The sequence below is a fragment of the Magnolia sinica genome, chromosome 15, assembly GCF_029962835.1.
Source record: "Magnolia sinica isolate HGM2019 chromosome 15, MsV1, whole genome shotgun sequence".
NCBI lineage: Eukaryota > Viridiplantae > Streptophyta > Magnoliopsida > Magnoliales > Magnoliaceae > Magnolia > Magnolia sinica.
Genome location: NC_080587.1, coordinates 14,518,347 through 14,542,373, shown reverse-complemented (window position 1 = coordinate 14,542,373; position 24,027 = coordinate 14,518,347). Strand labels below are relative to the sequence as shown.

The following is a 24,027-nucleotide window of genomic DNA, read 5'->3' as shown; positions in this document are numbered from 1 at the left end:
CTCCGTTTCAAGCATCCAATCGTACATCAAGTGGGTCCCATTGCATGTGGGCCCATTAAATTGAAAATCAACGATGGAGATCCTTTTTCCACCAAAATAGATGGTCTAGATGACCCTATGCATGCAAGGAAGATAAACATCATGATGGGGTCCATGGAGAATGGCCCCATCATGGAATGATCATGAGCATCAAGGTGGGCCATCGGCCACACCTAGTGGTCCAAAGTGAGATCCATACCATTGATTCGATAGGCCTCACTTTGTCCATCATAAAACATAAAAAATCTAGTCTAATAAGCACCCACCGGTCGATCTTCGCGGTCCGTTGAAATGCCAATCTCCTTAAGCTTCACTTTAATGGTTGAAGATGAGAAGTGAAAGGCTATGATGGAGGATTTGGGATGGAAAAGTGGGCCACACACATGTACTCTCTCACATGGAGAAGCTTGGACGTGAGCTCTCTCTTTGGTTGCTTGGAATTGAGTTGAGAAATGAGAGAGAGAGAGAGAGGGAGATGGGATGTAAAGAGAGAGAGTAATGGATGTGAGTGATGGGTGAGGTGATGTGTACTTGACTAGCATGGGTGTGTAAGAGAGAGGGTGAGGAAGGGTTGACTTTGGAGAGAGAAAGCATGGGTTGCTTGTACTTGACATGAGGTGATGGATGGGATTGATTTGACATATTGTAGAGATTCTCTTGGGATTACAAACACGCGGCGTTTTCTTCGAAATAAATGCCGGCTCACATCTTCCTGACAGGGTATCGGATCGGTGCACGAGTCGCGGCGTTGGAACCGCGGCGACGGTGCGGTCGCAAAGGTACAAGTCTTGAATTAAGCCGACTCAAATCTACAACATACAACATAGGGTCGATCGCAACGTCGATTATACGTCACAGGTTGCCGAAATTCGACAGGAAGGATCGCGAGACTTGATGGAACAGTACGGACTAGGATACGGGCCTTACACAATTATCGATGATATCGAAACTAGTTCAATTTCATCGAACCCAGCAATGAGGAGAAAATTTTCATCAAATCTCTCCCTTTTCGACTCAGGAGGAATTCATATTCTTCAAGCCAAGTTGGTTTCTACAAACCTCAAACTTGCCCTTAAGCAAAACTTTGGTCATTATGTCTGACCTATTATCGTCCGTATGGACCTTCTTAAGCTGTAACACCTTCTGTTCCAAAGTATCCTTGATCCACTGATACCGAATCTCTATGTTCTTCGACTTGGAGTGCTGACTTGGATTCTTACTCAAGTGTATAGCACTTCGACTATCGCAATAGACCACGTGCTACTCCTGCTTCAGGTTAAGTTCATGTAGAAACTTTTTCATTTAAAGCATCTTTTTACATACCTCTGTGACTGCAATGTACTCGGCCTCTGTCGTCGATAATGATATAACCTTCTGTAGCTTGCTTTGCCAAGAAATCGCTCCCCTTGCAAACGTGAACATGAACCCTGATGTAGACTTCCTAGAGTCTATATCGTCTGCCATATCTGCATCTGTGTAGGCCTCTAACATAGGTTTTCCATCACCATAGCATAGGCTCAACCTGGATGAGCCTCTTAGATATCGCAATATCCACTTCACCACTACCCAGTGCTCTTTACCAGGATTGGCAAGATACCGGCTGACAACACCAACCACATATATTATGTTTGGGCGTGTACACACCATAGCATACATCAAACTTCCTACTGCTGACGCGTAGGGTATCTTCTACATCCCATTCACCTTTGCTTTCATCTTGGGACACTGCCTGTCGCTCAATCTAAAGTGACCATCCAGTCGAGTACTAACCGGCTTCGCTACATTCATATTGAACCGCTTTAGGACTTTCTCAATATACCGCTCTTGTGACAGCTAAAGCTTCCTGCTGCTTCTGTCACAGGTTATCTTTATTTCTATGATCTATTTAGCCGGGCTCAAGTCTTTCATTGCAAACGACTTGCCCAACTCCTGTTTCAGCCTGTCGATCTTCTTGATGTCTTTTCCTATGATGAGCATGTCATCAACGTATAACAGCAGAACTAAGAAATTATCATTTGAGATCTTGCGCGTAAACACACAGTAGTCTGACTCCGTTCTGTCATACCCATGCTTCAACATAAACGAGTCGAACTTCTTGTACCATTGCCGTGGAGCTTATTTCAGCCCATACAAGCTCTTCCTCAGCCTACACACCATATGCTCTTTGCCCTTAACTTCGAACCCCTTTAGTTGGTGCATGTAGATCTCTTCTTCCAGGTTATCATGGAGAAAGGCAGTTTTAACATCTAACTGCTCTAACTCCAGATCCATGCTAGCCGTCAATCTAAGTAATACCCGTATGGATGTCATCTTCACCACTGGTGAGAATATCTCCTCGAAGTCTATACCTTTCCTCTGACTAAACCCTTGAACCACAAGTCTGGCCTTAAACTTCGTCTGTGAATTCTTCTGCTCAATCTTATTTCTGAACATCCACTTGTTGCTCAGAGCTTTCTTGCCCATAGGCAGTTTCACCATGTCATAGGTGTGGTTTTTATATAAGGATTCCATTTCCTCTTACATAGCTTTCAATCACTCCCCCTTATGCTCGTCGGCTAAGGCCTCAGAATAATCTTCTGGCTCCCCCCCCCATTAGTCAGCATAATGTACTTATATGGCGAGTACCTCTTAGACAACTGTCTGTCTTTAGATGACCTCCTCACCTGTGGCTCAACAGATGGATTAAGTAGGGGATGCTCCCCTGGTCCATCTTCTATAGGAACTCCCTCATCCTTTACACCTTATCGTACTCCCCCGTCATTAGGCACCATGGGAGGAATAACTGGATCCATGTCCTCTAGCTCACCTGAACTAGGCCGGTTCTTCTCTAGCTTGCCAATGTCTTCGATACACTGATCTTTAAAGAATACCACATCTCTGCTCCTGACGAGCTTCTTCTCAGTCAGATCCCATAATCTGTAACCAAACTTTTCATCACCGTACCCCAAGAATACACACTGTCTGATCTTCATATCGAACTTGGACCTCTCATCCTTTGGTACGTGAATGGATGCCCTCATCCAAACACCCTGAGATGACTGTACGATGGATCCTGTCCGGTCCACACCTTCTTAGGCACTTCTCCATTCAACGAGACTGATGGAGACCTGTTTATCAGATACACTACTGTGTGCATTACTTCTTCCCCTAACGTTTTGAAAAATTTTGCATGGGATAAGATGCATCTGATTCTCTCTATAATGATGCGATTCATTCGCTCTATTACACCATTATGCTTGGGGGTCTTGGGAACTGTCTGTTCATACCGTATACCCAGGGACTTACAATACTCATGGAAGTCACTCATATATTCACCATCATTGTCAGTGCGGATGTGTAAGTGCTATGATTTTCTAGCTCCTATAATTGTCAAATTTTGGAGTGCTAAAACCTCTCAGTTTATAGTGCAAAAATCTCTCTTGGAATCTATGTCTTATCCATCTCATAATGAAGTCTATACATCTCTCAAGAACAAGGGTCTTCTGTACAAAAACTTTAAGGGCAAGTGTACTTGTTTATATTCGTGCACAACATCAATTGTGAATTTAAAAGCTTTCAAGAATTTCAAAACTTCATACAAGTCAAGACAACATTCCTAGACTTTGAAAGTTCAAGATACTCAAGCTTTACTATTAGTCGTTCTCAAGCTTCAAGTGTCTCAAGTTCAAGCTTTATCCTTTGACAAGATCTCAAGCTTCACGAACTTTAAAGAACATCTAGCATCTGAAGAAAAGAAAGTTCAATATTTATACATCATGTTCATGGTATGAATGACCTTAAATTGACCTTAGGGTAGGTCATTTTGAATACATAATTCAATTAGATTATTTTATAGGTGAATAATCTGTTTCTAGACTAGTCCTAGACTCTGTTCGACTAGTCCTAGCACTGGCTCGACCAGTCCAAGAAATTCCATGACCAGTTCTAAGTTTGTTGCAAAATATTAAAATTTTTTGTTAAGCTATGACCAGTCCTGGAGACTACTCGACCAGTTGTGTGAACAATGCACGACTCGTTCACGACTAGCCCTAAGTTTGTTGCAAAATTTTAAAATTTTTTGTTAAACTACGACCAGTCCTGGAGACTGCTCGACTGGTTGTGTGAACAGTGCACGACTCGTTCACGACCAGTCCTGCAGTTTTAGGACATTTCAAGGTTACCTCCAAAGAGAGATGTGGACTTCGGCATCAATCTAATGCCCGGAACTGCACCCATCTCTAGAGCACCTTATCGCATGGCTCCTGTAGAATTAAAAGATCAGATCCAACAGTTGCTACATCAAGGTTTCATTAGAATAAGCACGTTACCATGGGGAGCACCGGTCTTATTTGTAAGGAAGAAGGATGGAACTATGAGATTATGTATCGATTATCGTCAGTTGAATAAAGTAACAATCAAGAACAAATATCCTCTTCCTAGGATTGAAGATTTATTTGACCAGCTTAAGGGAGCGAGGTTCTTTTCTAAAATAGATTTGAGGTCAGGTTACCATCAGTTGAGAATAAAGGATGAAGACGTGCCTAAGACGGCTTTTAGGACTCGTTACGGGCACTATGAGTTCTTGGTAATGCCATTTGGATTGACAAATGCTCCAGCAGTATTTATGGATCTTATGAATCGGGTATTCAAACCTTATTTAGATCGATTCGTTATTGTATTCATCGATGATATTCTTATATACTCCAAGACTCATGAGGAGCATGAGGAACATCTCAGGACCGCTCTACAAACGTTAAAGGAAAATCAATTGTATGCCAAGTTATCAAAATGTGACTTCTGAAAGCATGAAGTAAAATTCTTGGGGCATGTGGTGTCAGAGAAAGGGATATCTGTGGACCCAGCTAAAATTGAAGCAATATTAGAATGGGAGCAGCCCTCGAATGTGTCAGAAGTGCGAAGTTTTCTCGGCCTTGCTGGTTACTATCGAAGATTTATAGAAGGATTCTCTAATATATCAAGACCTCTAACTAATCTAACTAAGAAGAATACGAACTTTAAGTGGGATCAAGATTGTGAGCAGGCATTTACCGAACTGAAGAAGCGGTTGACATCAGCCCCAGTTCTGGCATTACCGACCAAAGGAGAAAGATTCGTCGTTTATACCGATGCGTCATATCAGGGATTAGGATGTGTTCTTATGCAAGGAGGGAAAGCTATCGCATTCGCTTCACGGCAGTTAAAGACTCACGAACGAAATTACCCGACGCATGATCTGGAGTTAGCAGCAGTGGTTTTTGCTTTGAAAATTTGGAGGCATTACCTATATGGGGAACAATTCGACTTATATTCAGACCATAAGAGTTTAAAGTATCTCTTTAATCAGAATGAATTGAATATGCGTCAGAGAAGATGGATGAAATTTTTGAAAGACTACCATTTCGATATTTCATATCACCCAGGAAAAGCAAACGTTGTGGCCGATGCCCTAAGCAGAAAGACACGAAGACTTGTGGCCAGCCTAATGATCAAAGAGTGGGAGATGCTAAATGTTATCAAGGATTTCGATCTGCAACTCCAGCTTGAAGAACCTCAGATGCATATAAGTAACCTAATAGCACAGCCTGCCCTGGTGTGTAATTTTATTTTTATTTTCTTAAGTTTAATAGTTAAGTTTAACTTATTAATCTTTATAATTGAGATTAGATCATGATAAACTTTTCTCTTAGATTCGGCGTATTCTAGAAGCTCAGAAGGAAGACGTTTGGCTACAAGAAAAAGGAGCAGAAGGAATAGGGAAGGAGAATGCAGAATGGCGAATTGGCACTGAAGAAGGAATTAGGTTTCGTGGAAGGCATGTGGTCCAAACAAACCTGACTTGAAGCAAGAGATTTTGGACGAGGCTCCTAGATTAAGATTCACTATCCATCCAGGGAAGACTAAAATGTACCATGATGTTAAGCGCCAATATTGGTGGAACAACATGAAGCGGAAAATCGCTGAGTACGTATCTAAATGTGCGACATGTCAACAAGTGAAGGCAGACCATCGAAGACCACCAGGACTCTTGCAGCCGTTACCGGTCCCTAAGTGGAAATGGGAGCATATATCCATGGATTTCGTAGTTGGATTTCCGAAGACAGGTCGACACCATGACACTGTATGGGTGATCGTGGATAGGTTAACCAAATCCGCACACTTCATTCCGATAAAAATTTCTGCATCTGCAGTGGAGTTGAGTAAAATTTATATTAAAGAGATCGTCCGACTTCATGGTACTCCAGTATCCATCGTCTCCGACCGAGATCCCAGGTTTAAATCACGGTTTTGGGCAAGTCTACAGGAAGCTTTGGGAACTACTCTCGATTGTAGCACAACATTTCACCCGCAGACTGATGGACAAACAGAAAGGACGAATCAGATTTTAGAAGATATGTTACGCAGCTGCATTCTCGACTTCAAGGGCAATTGGGACGATCATCTGCCGCTGGTGGAATTTGCATATAATAATAGCTACTAAGCGAGCATTGGTATGGCACCATTTGAAGCTTTATACGGAAGACCCTGCAGATCACCAAGCTATTGGACCGAAGTAGGAGAAAGGACATTGTTGAGACCAGAACTTATTCAAGAGACATCCAAGAAGATTGACATTATTCGAGAACGTATGCGCACCGCCCAGAGTCGCCAAAAGAGCTATACAGATAATCGACGCAGAGACTTAGAGTTTTGTGCGGGAGATCATGTGTTCATAAAAGTTTCCCCAATGAAAGGAGTTATGCGTTTTGGAAAGCAAGGGAAGCTCGCGCCACGTTTTATCGGACCTTTTGAGATCCTACAAAGAGTAGGACTGGTAGCATACAAGCTGGCCCTACCACCTCAGTTATCCAATATCTACAATGTATTTCACATCTCCATGCTTCAAAAGTACAAGCCGGACAATTCTCATGTCATCGAATGAGAACCGCTAGAGATTCAAGAAAATGTCACATATGAAGAGCAACCTATACGCATTCTCGATAGTAAGGAGCAAGTACTTCGGACGAAGATTATACCACTTGTGAAGGTACAGTGGAGTCATCGCAGCGAGGAAGAAGCATCGTGGGAGCGAGAACAAGACATTCGAGAAAGGTATCCTAACCTCTTTTAGGTATATAAATTTCGAGGACGAAATTTTGTTAAGGTGGGTAGAATGTAATACCCTGTTTCTTTTAAACGGTAAGTTCCACCATTAAACCGCCGTTACATATGATGTGGCCCACATAAGCTTTGGATGGCTCTCATTTTTTTTGGCTCATGCCCTAACCCTATCGGGCAAAACTGATGAACGGTGTGGATTTATTACATCATAGCCGTGGGGCCCACTCTTTAAAAAAAATAAAAAAAAGAGATGCAAAGTAAGTGACGTGCGTCAGCACGTCACCCACAAAGCAACCCCTCTCCTCCACGACTCCCTCTTCCCACTACTCCGCGATATGGTTGCGGATGAGAACCCATCCACCATGATTGCTATCATCATGGTGGGACCCAGTCCTCAATCTAAACCGTTCATTAAACTCCCAACCCACTAACTCACCTGGCATTATTTTTATATCTCATTTTCTCATGCTATCTAAAGGAAACGAGAGAAAAAAAAATCATAAAAGAAAGATTGTGATAAGAAAAAGAGAGATCAGGGGAAGGGAGAGTATTCGTGAGGGTTCAACATCGAGTTCAGAGTCGATTAATCCAATCTAGTACACGTAGAAATCAGCATCACTTCAGATTATTTTCCTCCCATCACGTAATTTTTTCATAACAGGTAGGTGATCATTCCCTATTTGAAAAATTCATAAGCAATTGCCTTATATAATCTAGATATTGAAATATTCATAAGGAATTCCCTATTGAAGAATATTCTTTATGTGACTACTGAACCAATGCAAATATTATTATTATTATTATTATTCTTATTCTTATTTTCTTTGCATTTGATATTATCTAGTGGGATGATGAATATTTATATGATCAAATATTTTTTTATGCAATGATTCTTACAGATGCTCTGATATTATTTGTTACAATGTTTCCTTGTAAGTTAGATGCATCTTATGTGAATAATTATTTATTTTATGCAATGATTCATATGGGTGCTCCGCCCAGGGTCGTTTCCGAAATGATCAACATGACACAGGTGCTCTGCCAGGGTCATTCCCAAAAGGATCGGCACAGGTACTCTGCCCTGGGTGATTCCCTAAAAGGATCAGTACACACGGGTGCACTGCCCTGGGCTTTTGTCCCTAAAAGGTGATACTGGTGCTCTACCGAGGGTCATACCCTGAAAGGATCAACACCGGTGCTCTGTCGTGGGTCATCCCCTAAAAGGATCAACACACGAGTGTTTTGCCACTCCAAATCTCAGTATTTTTAGAAAAGTTATGTTAAATAATTTATTCATTTCATAATTATGAATGTTAAATTATTTACTATGATTTTACATCCAATGTTCGTCTTATTTTGATTAATATGTCGAGATTAAATTTGGTAATATTTGTGAGATTTTCAACTCAGGATTGATGTGATCCTATTGAGTTGTCAACTCATTATATTTTAACTGTTTCAGGTTATGAATGTTTCGAAGATGCAGGGTACTACTATTAGTAGTGGAGCATGGAACGTGGTTGGTTGCACATGACATGTCATTCTACATAGGATAAATTTTATTTTATTTTAGAACTCTGAATGCAGTAATGTTTGATTTGATTTTCTTATTTCAAGTTAAGTTAAATAAGTATGCATCGATGAAATAATAAATTATGTAATTAGTTATCTTAGTTTGTGTTTGGATTTTAAAGTTTTGGACTATGGTGGGAAAAAAATGAAATGCATATGAAATAGACATACTTTATCTTTTTATTTTTATTATTTTTATTTTATATATATATATATATATATATATATATATAATATATATATATATATATATATATATATATATATGTCACGGGTTTGGAATTCGGGTCCTGGACACCCTATTCGGGTACCCAAATTTTGGGGCGTGACATGCCCTGCATCCAAACACCCTGAGATGACTGTACGATGAATCCTGTCCAGTCTACACCTTCTCAGGCACTTCTCCATTCAACGAGACCGATGAAGCCCTGTTTATCAGATATACTACTGTGTGCATTGCTTCTTCCCATAACGTGTTGAAAAATTTTGCATGGGATAACATGCATCTGATTCTCTCTACAATGGTACGATTCATTTACTCTACTACACCATTATGCTTCGGGGTCTTGGGAACTGTCTGTTCATACCGTATACCCAGGGACTTAGAATACTCATGGAAGTCACCCATATATTCACCACCATTGTCAGTGCGGATGTGTAAGTGCTATGGTTTTCTAGCTCCTATAATTCTCAAATTTTGGAGTGCTAAAACCTCTTAGTTTGTAGTGCCAAAATCTCTCTTGGAATCTATGTCTTATCCATCTCATAATGAAGTCTATGCATCTCTCAAGAACAAGGGTCTTCTGTACAAGAACTTCAAGGGCAAGTGTACTTGTTCATATTCATGCACAACATCAATTATGAATTTAAAAGCTTTCAAGAATTTCAAAGCTTCGTACAAGTCAAGAAAACGTTCCTAGACTTTGAAAATTCAAGATACTCAGGCTTTACTGTTAGTCGTTCTCAAGCTTCAAGTCTCTCAAGTTCAAGCTTTATCCTTTGACAAGATCTCAATCTTCGCGAACTTTAAAGAACGTCTATCATCTGAAGGAAAGAAAGTTCAATGTTCATACATCATGTTCAAGGTATGAATGACCTTAAATTGACCTTAGGGTAGGTCATTTTGAATACATAATTCAATTAGATCATTTTATAGGTGAATAATCTGTTTCTAGACTAGTCCTGGACTCTATTCGACTAGTCCTAGCACTGGCTCGACCGGTCCAAGAAATTCCATGACCAGTCCTAAGTTTGTTGCAAATTTTTAAAAATTTTTGTTAAGCTACGACCAGTCCTGGAGACTGCTCGACCGGTTGTGTGAACAGTGCACGACTCGTTCATGACCAGCCCTAAGCTTGTTGCAAATTTTTAAAATTTTTTGTTAAGATACGACCAGTCCTGGAGACTGCTCGACCGGTTGTGTGAACAGTGCACGACTCGTTCACGACCAATCTTGCAGCTATGACTCAAAGTCTAGCAACTGTTTTTGGTTCCACACGACCAGTCGTGAAGGTCCCATGACCAGTTGTGAAGGGCCTACGATCAGTCGTGGAATGACTTTATCTTATCGCGCTCAAAATTTTAAAAATTTGTTCGTCCTATGACCAGTCGTGGTGTTCATATGACAAGTCGTGACGCAATTTCTTCACCTATAAATAGAGCATGATTTTCAGAGTTTGGTATTCAATTCAAGCTAAATCAATACGACATTCTGAGAGATAAGTTTATAAACTTCTTAAGCTATATTGTGTATATTTAATATTCTCTTTTATTAGCTTTGTTATATTTGATTTTGTATTTTGTATTCCAATCTGATCTGAAAGAGGGATTGAAGTATTGTCACTTCTTGGAATCAAAATCAAATAGAGCTAGCCCAACTTAATTTAATTTAAAATAAATTTAAATCCTAAAACCATTTCATAAGTGAGTGTAGACATTGAACTTCTATATTCAAACTTCTACTCCAACTTAGTTCTTCCGGGCTGTAACAAAGGGAGAATATCCAGGTATTTTACAGTTTTGTAATTTCCTTTGTTTTGGTTTCTTTGAGATTAAGTCAGAAAAATCTCTCAAGTTTGGTTATCTGATGTGATCCAGAAAACTCAGAGTGTGGGGTTTTTTGAATTGTGTAAGCCCACTTGAAAGACACAATTGTAAAGGTTTTAGGTGAACCTGGAAAAACCTATTTTCATAGTGAATGCTAATATCCACTGTCTGAGGATATTAGGAGTGGAGTAACCGTGTGGCTGTTGTTTAACAGTTGGTGTACACACAAGTGAACCACTATAATTCTTTGTGTTTTGTGATTTTGTGGTTTCCTTTCTTTATTCTTTTCGGTTCAAGATTGTGGGATGTATTTGTGGATGTGAATGTTGTAATCTTTACATTTCAGTTTTGTGGGGAATATTGTAACAGCTTAGATTTCCTTTCTTGCTATTTCCTTTTTATTCCTCTTCAGTTTGAGTTTTTGATACACAAATCGTTCTAGTAAGATTGTCCTGTCATAAACCCTTGGTTTTTATGGTGTAAGGTTGTCCTTAGAACAACTTTTGTATCAACCTCTCAATACTAGAATTTTGAGGTTATTGCTTCCTTTGATTATTTACAATTCATTTTGCTATCTTATTGTTTAATTCTGCTGTTAATTTTTAATTTGGCATTATCCTATTCACCCCTCCCCCCCTCTAGGACATATAGCTCGGCCTTTTCAAGTGGTATCAGAGCATAATAGCTTGATTTAAATTGTTATTTCTTTAGGATTAATTTCCTGAGCTAATCGATCTGAGCTATTTGTAAGATGTCAAATTTTGATAGCTTTTCAGTCACTAGGCCTCCACCATTTGATGGAACCAATTATGCCTATTAGAAAGCCATAATGAGGTTTTTCTTAAAATCCATGGATGAGAGTGTGTGGCTAGCCACAGTGACTGAATGGACCCCTCCTACCATTGAAATAACTGGTATCGATGTATCTAAATCTATGAGAGTAATACTTTATTTTTCTTGGACCATTCTTCAGAAAAGTGAGAGTAGTGCCAATGCAAAAGCACTAAATGCAATCACTTGCGCAATATCACTAGATGAATTCAAAAGAATTATATCCCGTGATTCTGCAAAGTAAGCCTCAGATATTTTAGAAATGACACACAAGGGAACATCAATTGTCAATAAATCTAAAGTCCAAATCCTCACAATCAAATTTGAGGAAATACGTATGGAAGAAAATGAAATGTTCATGGACTTCTAGCCGCTTCCTTGTTAGTAGCTGAAGCCCTTTTTCACTCATGTGGCTTAGATGCCTGTGCCATATATCAATAACTGAATCTTCTGTTGCGTTCAACCCACCCTTGCACACACTGATACTTGCCTTGTAAAGGGTATAACACTTCTTTCCTTTGGTTGCGATCAACGAACCCTTGATGAGCTTCCAGCGCCCACCAACAAACCAGCTTTCATAACCATCATCATCTAACCTTTCTGTCGACATCAAGTTGAGGCGAAGGTCTGGGATATGCCTCACATCCTTGGGAACCAATGTGCAACCCATATCGGTCTTTATACAAATATCATTGATCCTTACGATCTTTGATACATCAGAATTTCCTATCTTTAAGGTCCCAAAGTCACCTGACTTGTAGCTTGTGAAGAAATTCCTGCGTGGAGTCGCATGAAACAAGGCTCCCGAGTCTATCACCCCGTCGGTGTACTGACTCGTAGCCGTGAGACAAACATCATGATCTGCTGAAAGAATAACTATAACGTCGCCATCTGAAGTGACCGCAGTAGAGTTTGATTCATCTTCCTTCTCCTTTCCTTTTCCTTTCTTGTCATTCTTCTTCTTATGACATTCATGCTTATAGTGACCCTTCTTGCTACAATTCCAGCATTCAACATCCTTCCTGGTACTCGACTTGCTTCTTAATTTATCTCGAGTCTTCCTGCCGTTCCTGTTCTTTTCTCTCCCCTGTTCTTGAGTTGCAAGAACCTCTTGATGAGTAGAGACGTCCTCATTATCTCCTCATTGAAGAGACAACTGGTTACTTATTCCATGGACACCTTTCCGTCTGGCACGGAGTTACTTAGAGACACCACCAATGTCTCCCAACTGTCAGGCAATGAAGTAAGCAATAACAAATCTTGCAATTCATCATCCGGGGCCATCTTCATATCAGAGAGCTGGTTCACTATATTACTGACCCCATTCATGTGCTCAGCCACAGAACCACCATCTTTGAAATTGAGATTCACAGGTCGTCTTATTAGGAAGATTTTATTACCGGCTATCTTCCTCTCATACAACCCTTCCAATTTCAGCTATAAGCTAGCGGCTGAGGTTTCCGTAGACACATGATGGAAGACAGAATCATCCAACCATTGTCTAATAAACCCCACCGTCTTTCGATCCAAATTTTTCCAATCATCATCAGACATATCCTTGAATTTTTCTAATATGCCTAAAATTGGAGAATATGAGTCTTTGTAATAAAGCAAGTCCTTCATCTTAGCCTTCCATATGGTCCAGTTAGAACCATTGAGGCTGATCATCCTTGATGAGTCACCTTCCATAATTCAGAACCGATCCCACTCCGTTCAATGAACTTAGCCTTGATACCACTTTGTTAGGGGCCTTGCACAAAACTTTAGGATCTAGCCTCCCAAAACAAACCAGAATTATGAAATAATAAAGCAATGAATAAATCAAAGCATAAACCACACGACACCAGAGAATTTTACATGGAAAACCCTTAAAGAGGTAAAAACCACGGGACCTCGTTCAGATCAACAATCCACTATAAAGTAGAATGTTACAACCGATCACAAGCACACACCGCTTGAATCAAACCTTCTTCACTCACGCAGAAGTGGATAAACAATAAGAGAATAAAAGAAAAAACAAAGAGATCTCACCGATCACGAGGACGTAGAAGCGCTGAGACATGGACTGTGAAGTAGATCACCTCTACAAGCAGAATCTCCCTTCCATAAGCTTCCTCTCACACACTCTCTCTCTCTCACCTTTGATAGCCCTAAGCCCTCTTAGAGTACCTTTAGGAAACTTTAGACTACCCAGGAATACACCCCAATCCCGCATACACCCCTTTATATAAGAGTAGAAAAAGGTAGAATCAAAATATGAAACAAATTTCGCAGAATCTGCGTTTCCGCAATCACATCTGCGTAACTCTTCAATGGTATCGAAGGTCCTTTGATGACAACCTTCGATATTATATAAGGTCCTTCGATGATATCGAAACAAGACCAAAAACTGTCCAGTGACCAGGGGCAAACAATCCTGACAATTATCGATGATATTAAAACCATTTCGATTTCATCGAACCCAGCAATGAGGAGAAAATCCCCATCAGGTGGATCATCATCTAACAAATAAAATGAAATTATAACTTTAAAGAGAAGGTTTAAAGTCCAACTGGTTGAACCACATGTTAACAGTCCACTCAGTGGATAACTTCTAACTTATCAAGTTTATGCTACATCCAATCCTTTCAATAGGTTGGCCCCACCATACTATTTCCTCCTGACTAAAATCAGCCCCATCCACTCATTAGGTGGGCTACATCATAGAAAACAATGTCTAGCCATCGATAAATAGCAAAATAAAAGTGTGGTCCACTTAATGAACGGTTGTTGCTGATTTTTTTCAAAGGTGGTCCTCATGATGGGGCTAAGTGTTTAAACTAATTGGATTGTCATGTACACATGAAAGGCAGGAAGATATTTACTGAGTGGATTGAACTTGTGGTACAACCAGTTAGATTTGAAACCTTTTCTGTCTTAAATAATTGTCACATATACATTTAATTTTCATTCTCAAATACATTAGCATGAGGATTACAATCCCCATCAAGAAGACTTTTGGACATGCTCAATCAACAATTGGTCTTATTTAACAAAACTTATTTCCAATATTTATCACTGGAATTTGATATTTCCGATGAGTTTTCCTTTTCACTTTTGACTAAAATATCCATCAAACTATTTAAAAATTATAATTCTGCATTTAAATTAATTTTCAGAGTTTAATTTTAGCTTATCTAATAGGCGTTTAAGCCTGTGTATAGTTGTACAAGTAGAGCTAGGCATCGAGTCGAGTCGGATTGAGTTAGGGCTGACTCGACTCGATCTGGTTTTGAAATAGACCTGACCTGAAGTTGATCTGACTCGATACCAAGTCCAGCATGCCTGATTCGATCTGAGTCCAATCTAGCTTGGATTGATTTGGATCGAGACCGATTCAGTCAAAAGTACCGAGTTGGGTTAAGTTGGCACCAAGTTAGATTGAGAGATGAGGGAGTGAGAGACCGAGAGAGTAGAGATGAGAGAGAGAGAGAGAGAGAGAGGAGGAGGAGGAGGAGGAGAAGGGTGATGGTGGTGGGTGAGCTTGGAAGATGAGGAGGATGAGGGGGGAGAGAGAGAGGGAGATCGGGCCAGGATAAGGTGTGGCAATTAGGATTAGAGATGATAGAAATTAGTCACACACACACACACACACTCAAACTCAGGTCGAGTCAAATTTTGGATTAAATCGAGTCTAACCTGATCGAGTTTTGGGTCAAGTTACTAGGTAGTTCTAACTCGACTCGGCCTGAGTTCAGATTAAGCGAAGCTTACTTGGTTCGGACCGAGTCACCCATTCGGTTCGGCTTGAATCGTATCCAACCGAATTGGAGGAGTCGAGTTAGCCTGATGGAGTCATCCTGTGCCCACTTGATTCTCCAGTGTAATAACTGATTGGGGGTGGCCCACCTGATGGGTTTGCCGATTTGATTTGATTTGTATGCCTTGGCCACAGGCAGCCCGATTTTAGGCTCAGGCTCTACTGGTGGACGGAGAAGCAGAATGTGTAGTACTGGGTAAACTCTGTGGGCACATTGTGATTTATGTATTTTATCCATTCCGTCCTTGCATTTTAATAGACAAGTTCATAACCTAAAAATGAAGCATATCAGCTAAAGTATACCACACCGAAGGATAAAGTGTGGATTGAAGGTCTACCGTTGAAAAAATATGTACGGACCGCATAAGTTTTGGATCAAGTTGATATTTGTGTTTCCCCTTCATCCATGTCTATGTGATCTTATGAAATGGTTGGATGACAAATAAACATTACTGTAGGCCCTAGGAAACTTTTAACGGCAGAAATCATCATTCCCACTCTTTCCTGTGGTGTGGTCCACTTGAGCGTTGTATATTCTTCAATTTTAGAAGAAACTCCTAGAATGATCCGGAAAAACGGATGGACGGTGTGGATAGACCATATACATTCTCTGTGGCCCCAACATAGTTTACTCAGTACGATTAAAGCGTACTGAGCTACGCAGTCCGCTTGCCTGGTGGATGGCTTTGACATTGCACCGGTTGGCTTGCGTCGACTTTTTATTCCGTGTACACGCGTGTAAGGTTCTTAACAAAGCACTTCTGTCAGTTGGACCTGGAAAGTGATTGGGAAATCTGAGCCGTGCATCAGGTGGTTCCTGCCGTGAAGATGAAAATGCCCAAAAACTATTATTGGATTCATCATATGGACTGTTCCTACATGGAAAGAACGGACGGTTTAAAACGCTTGGAAACGCTGCGCATTGTGGCCGGTCTGAGCACATCCTCCCGGCTATTTCATATCTCATCTTTAGGGCGGGCCCACCAATGCATCATAGAGGTAGAGTTTTTACATTGTTTCCTGTTTCGCACGTATGCAGTTGGTGAGGGTGTCGAAAACCTCTCTTTGCCTCTGTCGCGATGCAGGATAGAGAGTGTGTCGCTACCTACTGGGGCCCACATACAGAGACTATCCGACTATATGACCGTACATATCCTCGTTACTACCATAAAAAAGCTACAGTCCCATGATCACGCTTCATTGATAATCTTACCCATTGATTTTTATAGATAAATGCTACCCGTTGAAAGATTGTTCTAAATTCATCTACACAGTGATGTTACAAGCATCCGTTCAGCAGAACTTTCTTACGGTGGTTATAGCACAGACTTCACAAAATGGACGGTTCCCATAATAGGACCACTCATCATGTGGGGCCCAGTGGCTGGCGACACCTGCTGGATCCTTGAGTTGTACCAGATGGCAAAACGAACTCTTTTGGAATAGATGCTCCAATAGAAAAGTGTCCACCGTCCAAAGTGGGTCCTAATCAAAATATTCCACGTGTCCATATCAGATCACTATACCGAATGGACAGCCATGATCGCATGCGCGTCAGAATGGGGTTTGTCACTTCCACAGAATTATGTAGCCCTCTCCCTTGAATATGGATAGTCATGCTTGGGATTCAAGGCTGTACATGCGTGGTTCATGTTTCAGCCGTCCAAATGCTTGATCTGATGGGCCCCACCCTAAATAGGCCATTTCCTAGAAGTATCTCAGATTGGAATATCCAAGATTTTTCACATTCAATGTCTACTGCTCCTTCACCGCAGATCGAATGGCTCAGATTGTCGCGTGAAAAAATAATTTGATGGGAATCCACTGACATCCGTGGCCACTAGATCAACGGTCCATATTTTCGAAATGTGGGCCCCACTTGTTTATGCTCAATGCATGTATATATCATACATATAGTCCGGTCATCACACGAGTGATGATCACGTACACCACAATGGAATTTATCATCCATCTGTGGCACACGTGCCAAATTTTTATCCAAAAGGTCTGCCCCACCATGAGTATCATCTGGCCAACACTGCATCAAGCAAGTCCACTCATCCTGCATTCCACACCGTTAGAAAACAAGGGATGCCCGACCGTTGGATTTTGGTGACACGTGGTTGACTAAGGGGCTCAGCTTTTGGACGGCTTAGATGTAGTATACGTTCCATGCTGGCACTTATGCATCTATCTAAAGTCTGTAATCATCCCTAGGAAAGAAACAGTATACAGGCGTTTCCAGTTCAGACAAGTGGGGCCATGATCAGATAATCCAGACCATTGGTTTGTCGTGACCCACATTGATCAACTGACAATTTTAAAACCTCCGAACGGTGCTCTTCAGACACGAAGAAAATTACAACAACGGTCCAGATTCTACTGAAGTAGATCCCATATTAGTGGCTGGGATCTTTCAACCGTGGATTATTTTTATGCATGGCCCACCAACTGCGGAACTCAACATTGCAATGGTCTGGATTACCAAACCATGGGCCCCACTTGTCAGAATTCAAAAGCCATATATACTGTACATCCACGAGGCCACGTGTCATGCACTTGCTGTTCTAACCGACTTTTGAGGCATCCCATCCACGCCGTTCATATCAACGGTCTAGATCACCGAAAAGTGGGCCCCACCTTTGCAAACTCATTGACCGTAGGATCACATATATACGTAATTCCTCCCCAAACAGAATCCCACCAACAAACCCTACAAAACCCACAAACAGCACACTCTCCGACCCTCTTCTCCCCATGCAGCCGGAAAACTCGTCGGGAATGTCAGAAATCTACCGGATTCTGACACACACCGGGATGCCACGTGCCAACGGGCCGGAGATTCCGACCTTCTTCCCTACTTCGTTTTGCGCCTCGGATATGTCCGGAATTACGGAACTGCCACAGGCTCGTGCCTTAGCTGCAAAAAACCACAAGGAAGCGGAGAAGAGGCGGAGGGAGCGAATCAAAGGGCATCTCGATGAGCTACGGAGACTTTTGCCCTGCAATTCGAAAGTAATTACAATCCTACCTCTATCTCTCTCTAATAAGTTCTTTCCCGTCAACGTGGCATGGTAGATCGCATCGGAGCCGTTAGAAAGATGGGACACACCATGAAGATCACCTGCTGTAAAAATCGAGCTGATCGAGTTGTTAGATGGGCCACCCCAGTAAATTGAGTCAGACCAACGGCTGATAAAGGATTTTAATGGTGTGGCCCGCCCAACGAGTGGACTAGCTTGAGTCTGAAAATATGAGCCTTTAACGGTTTGATCGTGATTTTTCATTTTCAAGTTTTTAGCTACAATTAGGGTGTGAATCCCTATGTGGGGTGCAGTGCACTGTGGTCCGTTGATCAGTCATGATCATCACCACTTGGGTCTGGATCGGCTGACCAATGCGAGCATCGCTTGATGATCCAAGATGACCGTCCGATCTGGATGATGTTGGACATGTGTAATCAACGGTGCAATATCATCCTATCCAACGGTCCACTGTGATAATAAGGTCCTGTACATTATCATGTCCTCCCACTCGAGGTCTGGACATGTCACAAAGGTCCAGTGATCTGAACCGTTTATTAATTTAATGGAAGCCGATTGCCTACATAGTAACTCAGCGTACTGACTAAACTCTGTGAGGCCCACCGTGATGTATGTGTCTTATCCAAGCCGTCCATCCGTTTTTCAGATCATTTCAGTATGTGAACCCAAAATTAAAATATATCCAATGCTCAAGTGGACCACAACAAGAGAAAAGTGTGAATTGAATCCCTACTGTTGAGAACTTCTTGAGGGCCACAGAAGTTTCGGATCAACCTGATATTTGTGTTTTCCCTTAATTCATGTCTTTATGACCTTATGAACAGGTTGGATGATAAATTAATATCACTGTGGGCCTAGGAATGTTTCAACGGTGGACATCATCATTCCCACTCTTTCCTGTGGTGTAGTCCATTTGAGCTTTGGATATGCTTCAATTTTGACATAATAACCTAAAACGATATGGAAAATTGGATGGACGGTCTGGATAAGAAACATAATCCACAGTGGGCCCCACATAGTTTACTCAGTACCCAATCGGCTTCCTTATTTTATAGGCCTACTGTAAAAAGCCTGGATGAATAAGATGTTTGAATTTGTTCCTTGTTGTGCATTTGTAGCTCATTCAACGGTTTAAAACATCAGAACAATGTGCTACTTGAATAGGGCCCACATGACCGCATCGGTTGATGATCCAACCATTAGATTGCGTTATTTTTCTAATCGAACGGTTGAAACTATAACTTATAACATTCAATAATGATGGGAAATTTGAATTCAGATAATCTGATCGTGCATCCATTTGGGCCGCATCAATCTGTGGTTTCTAACCGTTGATTTTCTTTCTACTTCCATTTTGCAGACGGACAAAGCTTCACTGCTGGCTAAGGTGGTCCAACGTGTGAGGGATTTGAAGCAGCAGACGTCTGATATCGCCGGGTCCGATATCTTCCCATCAGAGACAGATGAGATATCTGTCTTCTCAGATGAATTCTCCAGCGATGGACGGTCGATATTCAAGGCATCCGTCTGTTGTGAGGATCGGTCCGATCTGCTGCCGGATCTGATCGAGACGTTGAATTCACTCCATCTGAGGACACTGAAGGCAGAGATGGCGATGGTTGGAGGGAGAGTGAGGAATGTGCTAGTTGTAGCCGGAGACCGAGATTTCAACGGTGATGATTGCACCGATCTCCTTCGGGACGCTCTGAAAGCTCTGGTGGAAAGATCGGATTCCAGTGATCGGTGCAAGAGGCAGCGGATCTTCGATCGGAGAACGATGAAATGAATTTTCTCTCTTCCTCGCCTGGCCCACTTGCTGATTATGTACATTGGAGATCAAGACCGTTCATCTGGTGGACACTGAAGTGGATCGGCTGTTGTACGAGTATCTCATATGCTGCGGCATTGGCGATCTTCTGATCAACGGTTAGAAACGAAGATGATTGCTGATCAAGATTCAACGGGAAATGGGGCCCCTATGACTGTCCAAACATTTTAACTTTAGTAAAATTGCTTATTTGCATAAGGCTTACCAAATGAACGGTCTAAATTCCATCATGGGTGGGCCATAGGCACTGAATTTATTATAAGTAACATGGGGATTTAGGTTTGTACGAATAGGTAGAGCTGTACACAAGTCGAGTTAGCTCGGTTATCTTGCTCAACTTACCCGAAAAAGCTTGACTTATCTCGGCTTGAAATTGAATTCGTGCTGAGTCGAGTGGTTTTTAGAGCCTCAAAAAATTTAAAGCTGAGTTTGAACTTGCCCTTGACTCGAATTGAAACTCAACTTAAATTGAATTGAATTCAATCGGCTTGGTGACTCATTTATTTTGATATGGATGTTACTCGCCGTGTGTTTGATGAAATGACACAATGGAGTATTGTTTCGGGTGTATACATTATCAGCAGGATCAGATGGTGGTGAGAAAGGAATAGATATGAAAGAAATCACTAAAAAAAACATTAAATGTTATGATTGCTCTCATATCTTGATTTTGATGTTACTCGCCGTGTGTTTGATAAAATACTTGTACAGTATTGTTACTGTTTTCAATTTCGTGAGGAATTAAAAATGTATTTTATGTATTTGAAAAAAGGTCACAGAGCCTCAGATTGCCCAAGTTGCTGACTGAACCGAGCCGAGTTGGCCAGTCAAACTTAACGACTGAGCGAACTGAGTTTAAGCTGGGTTAGCTACTAGCCAAGCTGAATCGAGTTGTGCCAAGCTCGACGTGGTTGGACTCGTATACAGTTTTACAGGTGCAGCCCATGGTTAAGTGATCCAAAACATTTATACGATGACATTAACTTTAAATGGGCCACGTATCCCAGCCACATGATATTTGACCTTTGACTTGGTTGAATAGGAATCATTAATCTATTTTTCTTAATCAATAGTTATTCCGTTGGCCCATATCCAACGTCTAGGATTTATTTGTAATGGGACTCATTATCAACGATTTTGGAACATTGAGAAATAGGCCACACTCGTAGTGTACAATCTATCGGCCCGAGCATTCTATAATACCTTCCTGTTTAAATGAGTGGGAGTCATATTATACAAAGGCAGTGTAGGATCCCTGATATGCAAGCACTCAGAAATTGTCCACGTGGCATACATTAAATCAACTTAAACTGACTACATTGTGGAACCACTGTCTATAAGTTACCATCCAAAAATCAGATCGATTGAACAATACTAACCGTTGATTCGTGGACAGTTCTTCATTGAAACAGGACCATTGGATATTTTCATCTTAACCGTTCAATGAATGTCCACCAATCCGATCGTCAGGTACTAAATAACTGTAATTTTTGTTTTCGATAAATCTAAGCTGACAACCATAATTTGGATAGTTTAGTTTGACTTAAGCGTATGCAATGTTTGCTCTATGTAAGCGCCTGTGTATCATCCATTGTACTCTCCAGAGTACCATAGTTCATCCATTTCTCATTCTGGTATTTTACGTGCATGTATGAAGAAAGGAAGGCTCTAGGTTTTCTGTATGAAAAAGAGACTGTTAAGATGGGACGATCTGTGGCCCACTTTTTCCTAAAGTTGGTATGATCGGAAGTTCCCAACCGTACGATCCATAGGTGGAATTATTACGAAAATACCCAACTTTTTTTTTTTTTTTTTGGGGTGGCCGGCCTATCAAACCGTCAGTTTGGGATCTGGATGGATCAACGGTTCAGATATCAAGAGTAGTTTTTTTTTATATATACCTTCTAACTTTATCAATCGACGAACTTTAACAACAAATATAGAAAATATAGGGGGTTATTTACCAATACAGTAATTACTACTTTGGGTTGTCTTGTAAAGAAGAAGGGAAGGGGTTTAATGTAAAAACTCTAAATTATGTTGACCATCTGATCATAGCTTCTTTTCTACCAACATCAAAAGTAACAGATGATGATAATAATCCAATTTGTGTTGTTCTTCACTGTACCGCATTCAAGAAGAGATGACCGTTTAACCAGTTCCTCTACAATTGAGCTGACCTCTACACATCTTACATGTGGGGCCACTGGGGGTGTGTGCGGAATCCCAACCATCCAGAAATGTTGGCCCACCATGAAAATGTGATGGCCCAAAAATTATGGCCATCCAATAGTTAGATGGGCCATATCATATAAAACAATAGAGAATTACCAAAAAAATCTCCAAATTCACGTGGTACCCACCTGATGGTTGATCATCATGATTTTTCAATTTTAATGATGAGGCAACTTTGATGGACGGATTGGATGCCATACACAATAATTGCAGAGGTTAATTACTCTACATGTTCAATTTTAATGATAAGGCAACTTTGATGGACGGATTGGATGCCATACACAATAATTGCAGAGGTTGATTACTCTACAATTGTTGTTGGGAGACCAACAACTTTCTTTCCCATATCCAATCATAGTGATTCTTGAGAGATATGGTTAATCAGACTTTTTTTAAAAATTAAATTGGGCATCCATTTTCCTAATCATTGATCAAATGTTTAGAAATGTTCAAACTATCCTGAGAGTTATGGTCATTCAAATGTGGGGCCTAAATGTGGTCGATATCAATGATCAAAGATTTTTATTATTTATTATTATTATTTTATAATTTAATTACGAGGCCCACAAAATAACAGTTAAAGAGACGGTCCATGGTCAAAGGAAAATATTTAGATGATCAAGGGTGATTCATAGCTGAGATTTTTATTTTATTTTGTTTTTTTTTAAAATCCCCATACATGATAATCCCACCAGGTTTAGATAATTGAAACATGGTCCTAGATCCAATGGCTATTGTTACGGGAAAATTGAATTGACCTAATACATGCGACACATACATCACAAGGAGGGACTAGGGCAATACTGGCAAAGAATCGTTTGGACAGGCTTCTCGAATTACTAACGTATATCAATCACTTGGATGAGCCAAGTTGAGCTCCGAGGGGAAACCTTAGATATTAATTCCAAGGAGGGACTCACTAAGTTGAATTGCTCGGATTTAGAGTTCGGTCATAGAACTTACTGGTCGAGCTGATTAGACCAGTCTCAACATCGGACGAGGGATATCTGGAAAAAGTCCCTCATCATACTGAGAAAAGATAGCCTCGACGAGATCCTAACCGAAGATCACGTTGATTGAGATGAGATCAGAGATATTCTCAAGAGTAGACCCATACTCAAATTTAGAACCTTCAACGTATCTAACAGATCTCGATGAGATATGCAAACCACCTAAGCATCTTATAAATACACCCACTGCCTTGAGAGAAAGGTATACACAAAAATTTCCAACTTAGATCCTATTCATGTGATAAAACCATCCACCTAACTTAGGCATCAGAGAGTCCCCGACTAATATCGATGCTGCCGTGGTACTTTACATTTTTACTGGTGCAGGTATCCAAGTGCCTAAGGTGTAACCGCAAGCTCATTCAAGTTTACACGATAATTGCTATCGTTCTAATACTCCCCCAAAAGATGATGATCAGACCGTCCATGTTGTGCAATGATAGGTTAATTTAGAACCATGGTGAAAATATTTTTAATGGTTTGTATTCATTTCTAAAAATTGAAGGTTAGGATCTTCATTGAAGCATGACTATGGGACAATAGCTT

The 24,027-nt window shown here is 40.8% G+C and overlaps 1 protein-coding gene across 1 annotated transcript; it reads left to right on the top strand.

Moving 5' to 3' along the window:
• The first annotated feature begins 18,051 nt into the window (after positions 1 to 18,051).
• Positions 18,052 to 20,445, top strand: LOC131227776 (transcription factor bHLH106-like). The gene is made up of 2 exons (XM_058223588.1): positions 18,052 to 18,379; positions 19,769 to 20,445. Exons 1-2 carry the CDS (start codon positions 18,122 to 18,124, stop codon positions 20,192 to 20,194), a joined length of 684 nt encoding a protein of 227 aa, XP_058079571.1. The 5' UTR covers positions 18,052 to 18,121; the 3' UTR covers positions 20,195 to 20,445.
• Positions 20,446 to 24,027: the final 3,582 nt, after the last annotated feature.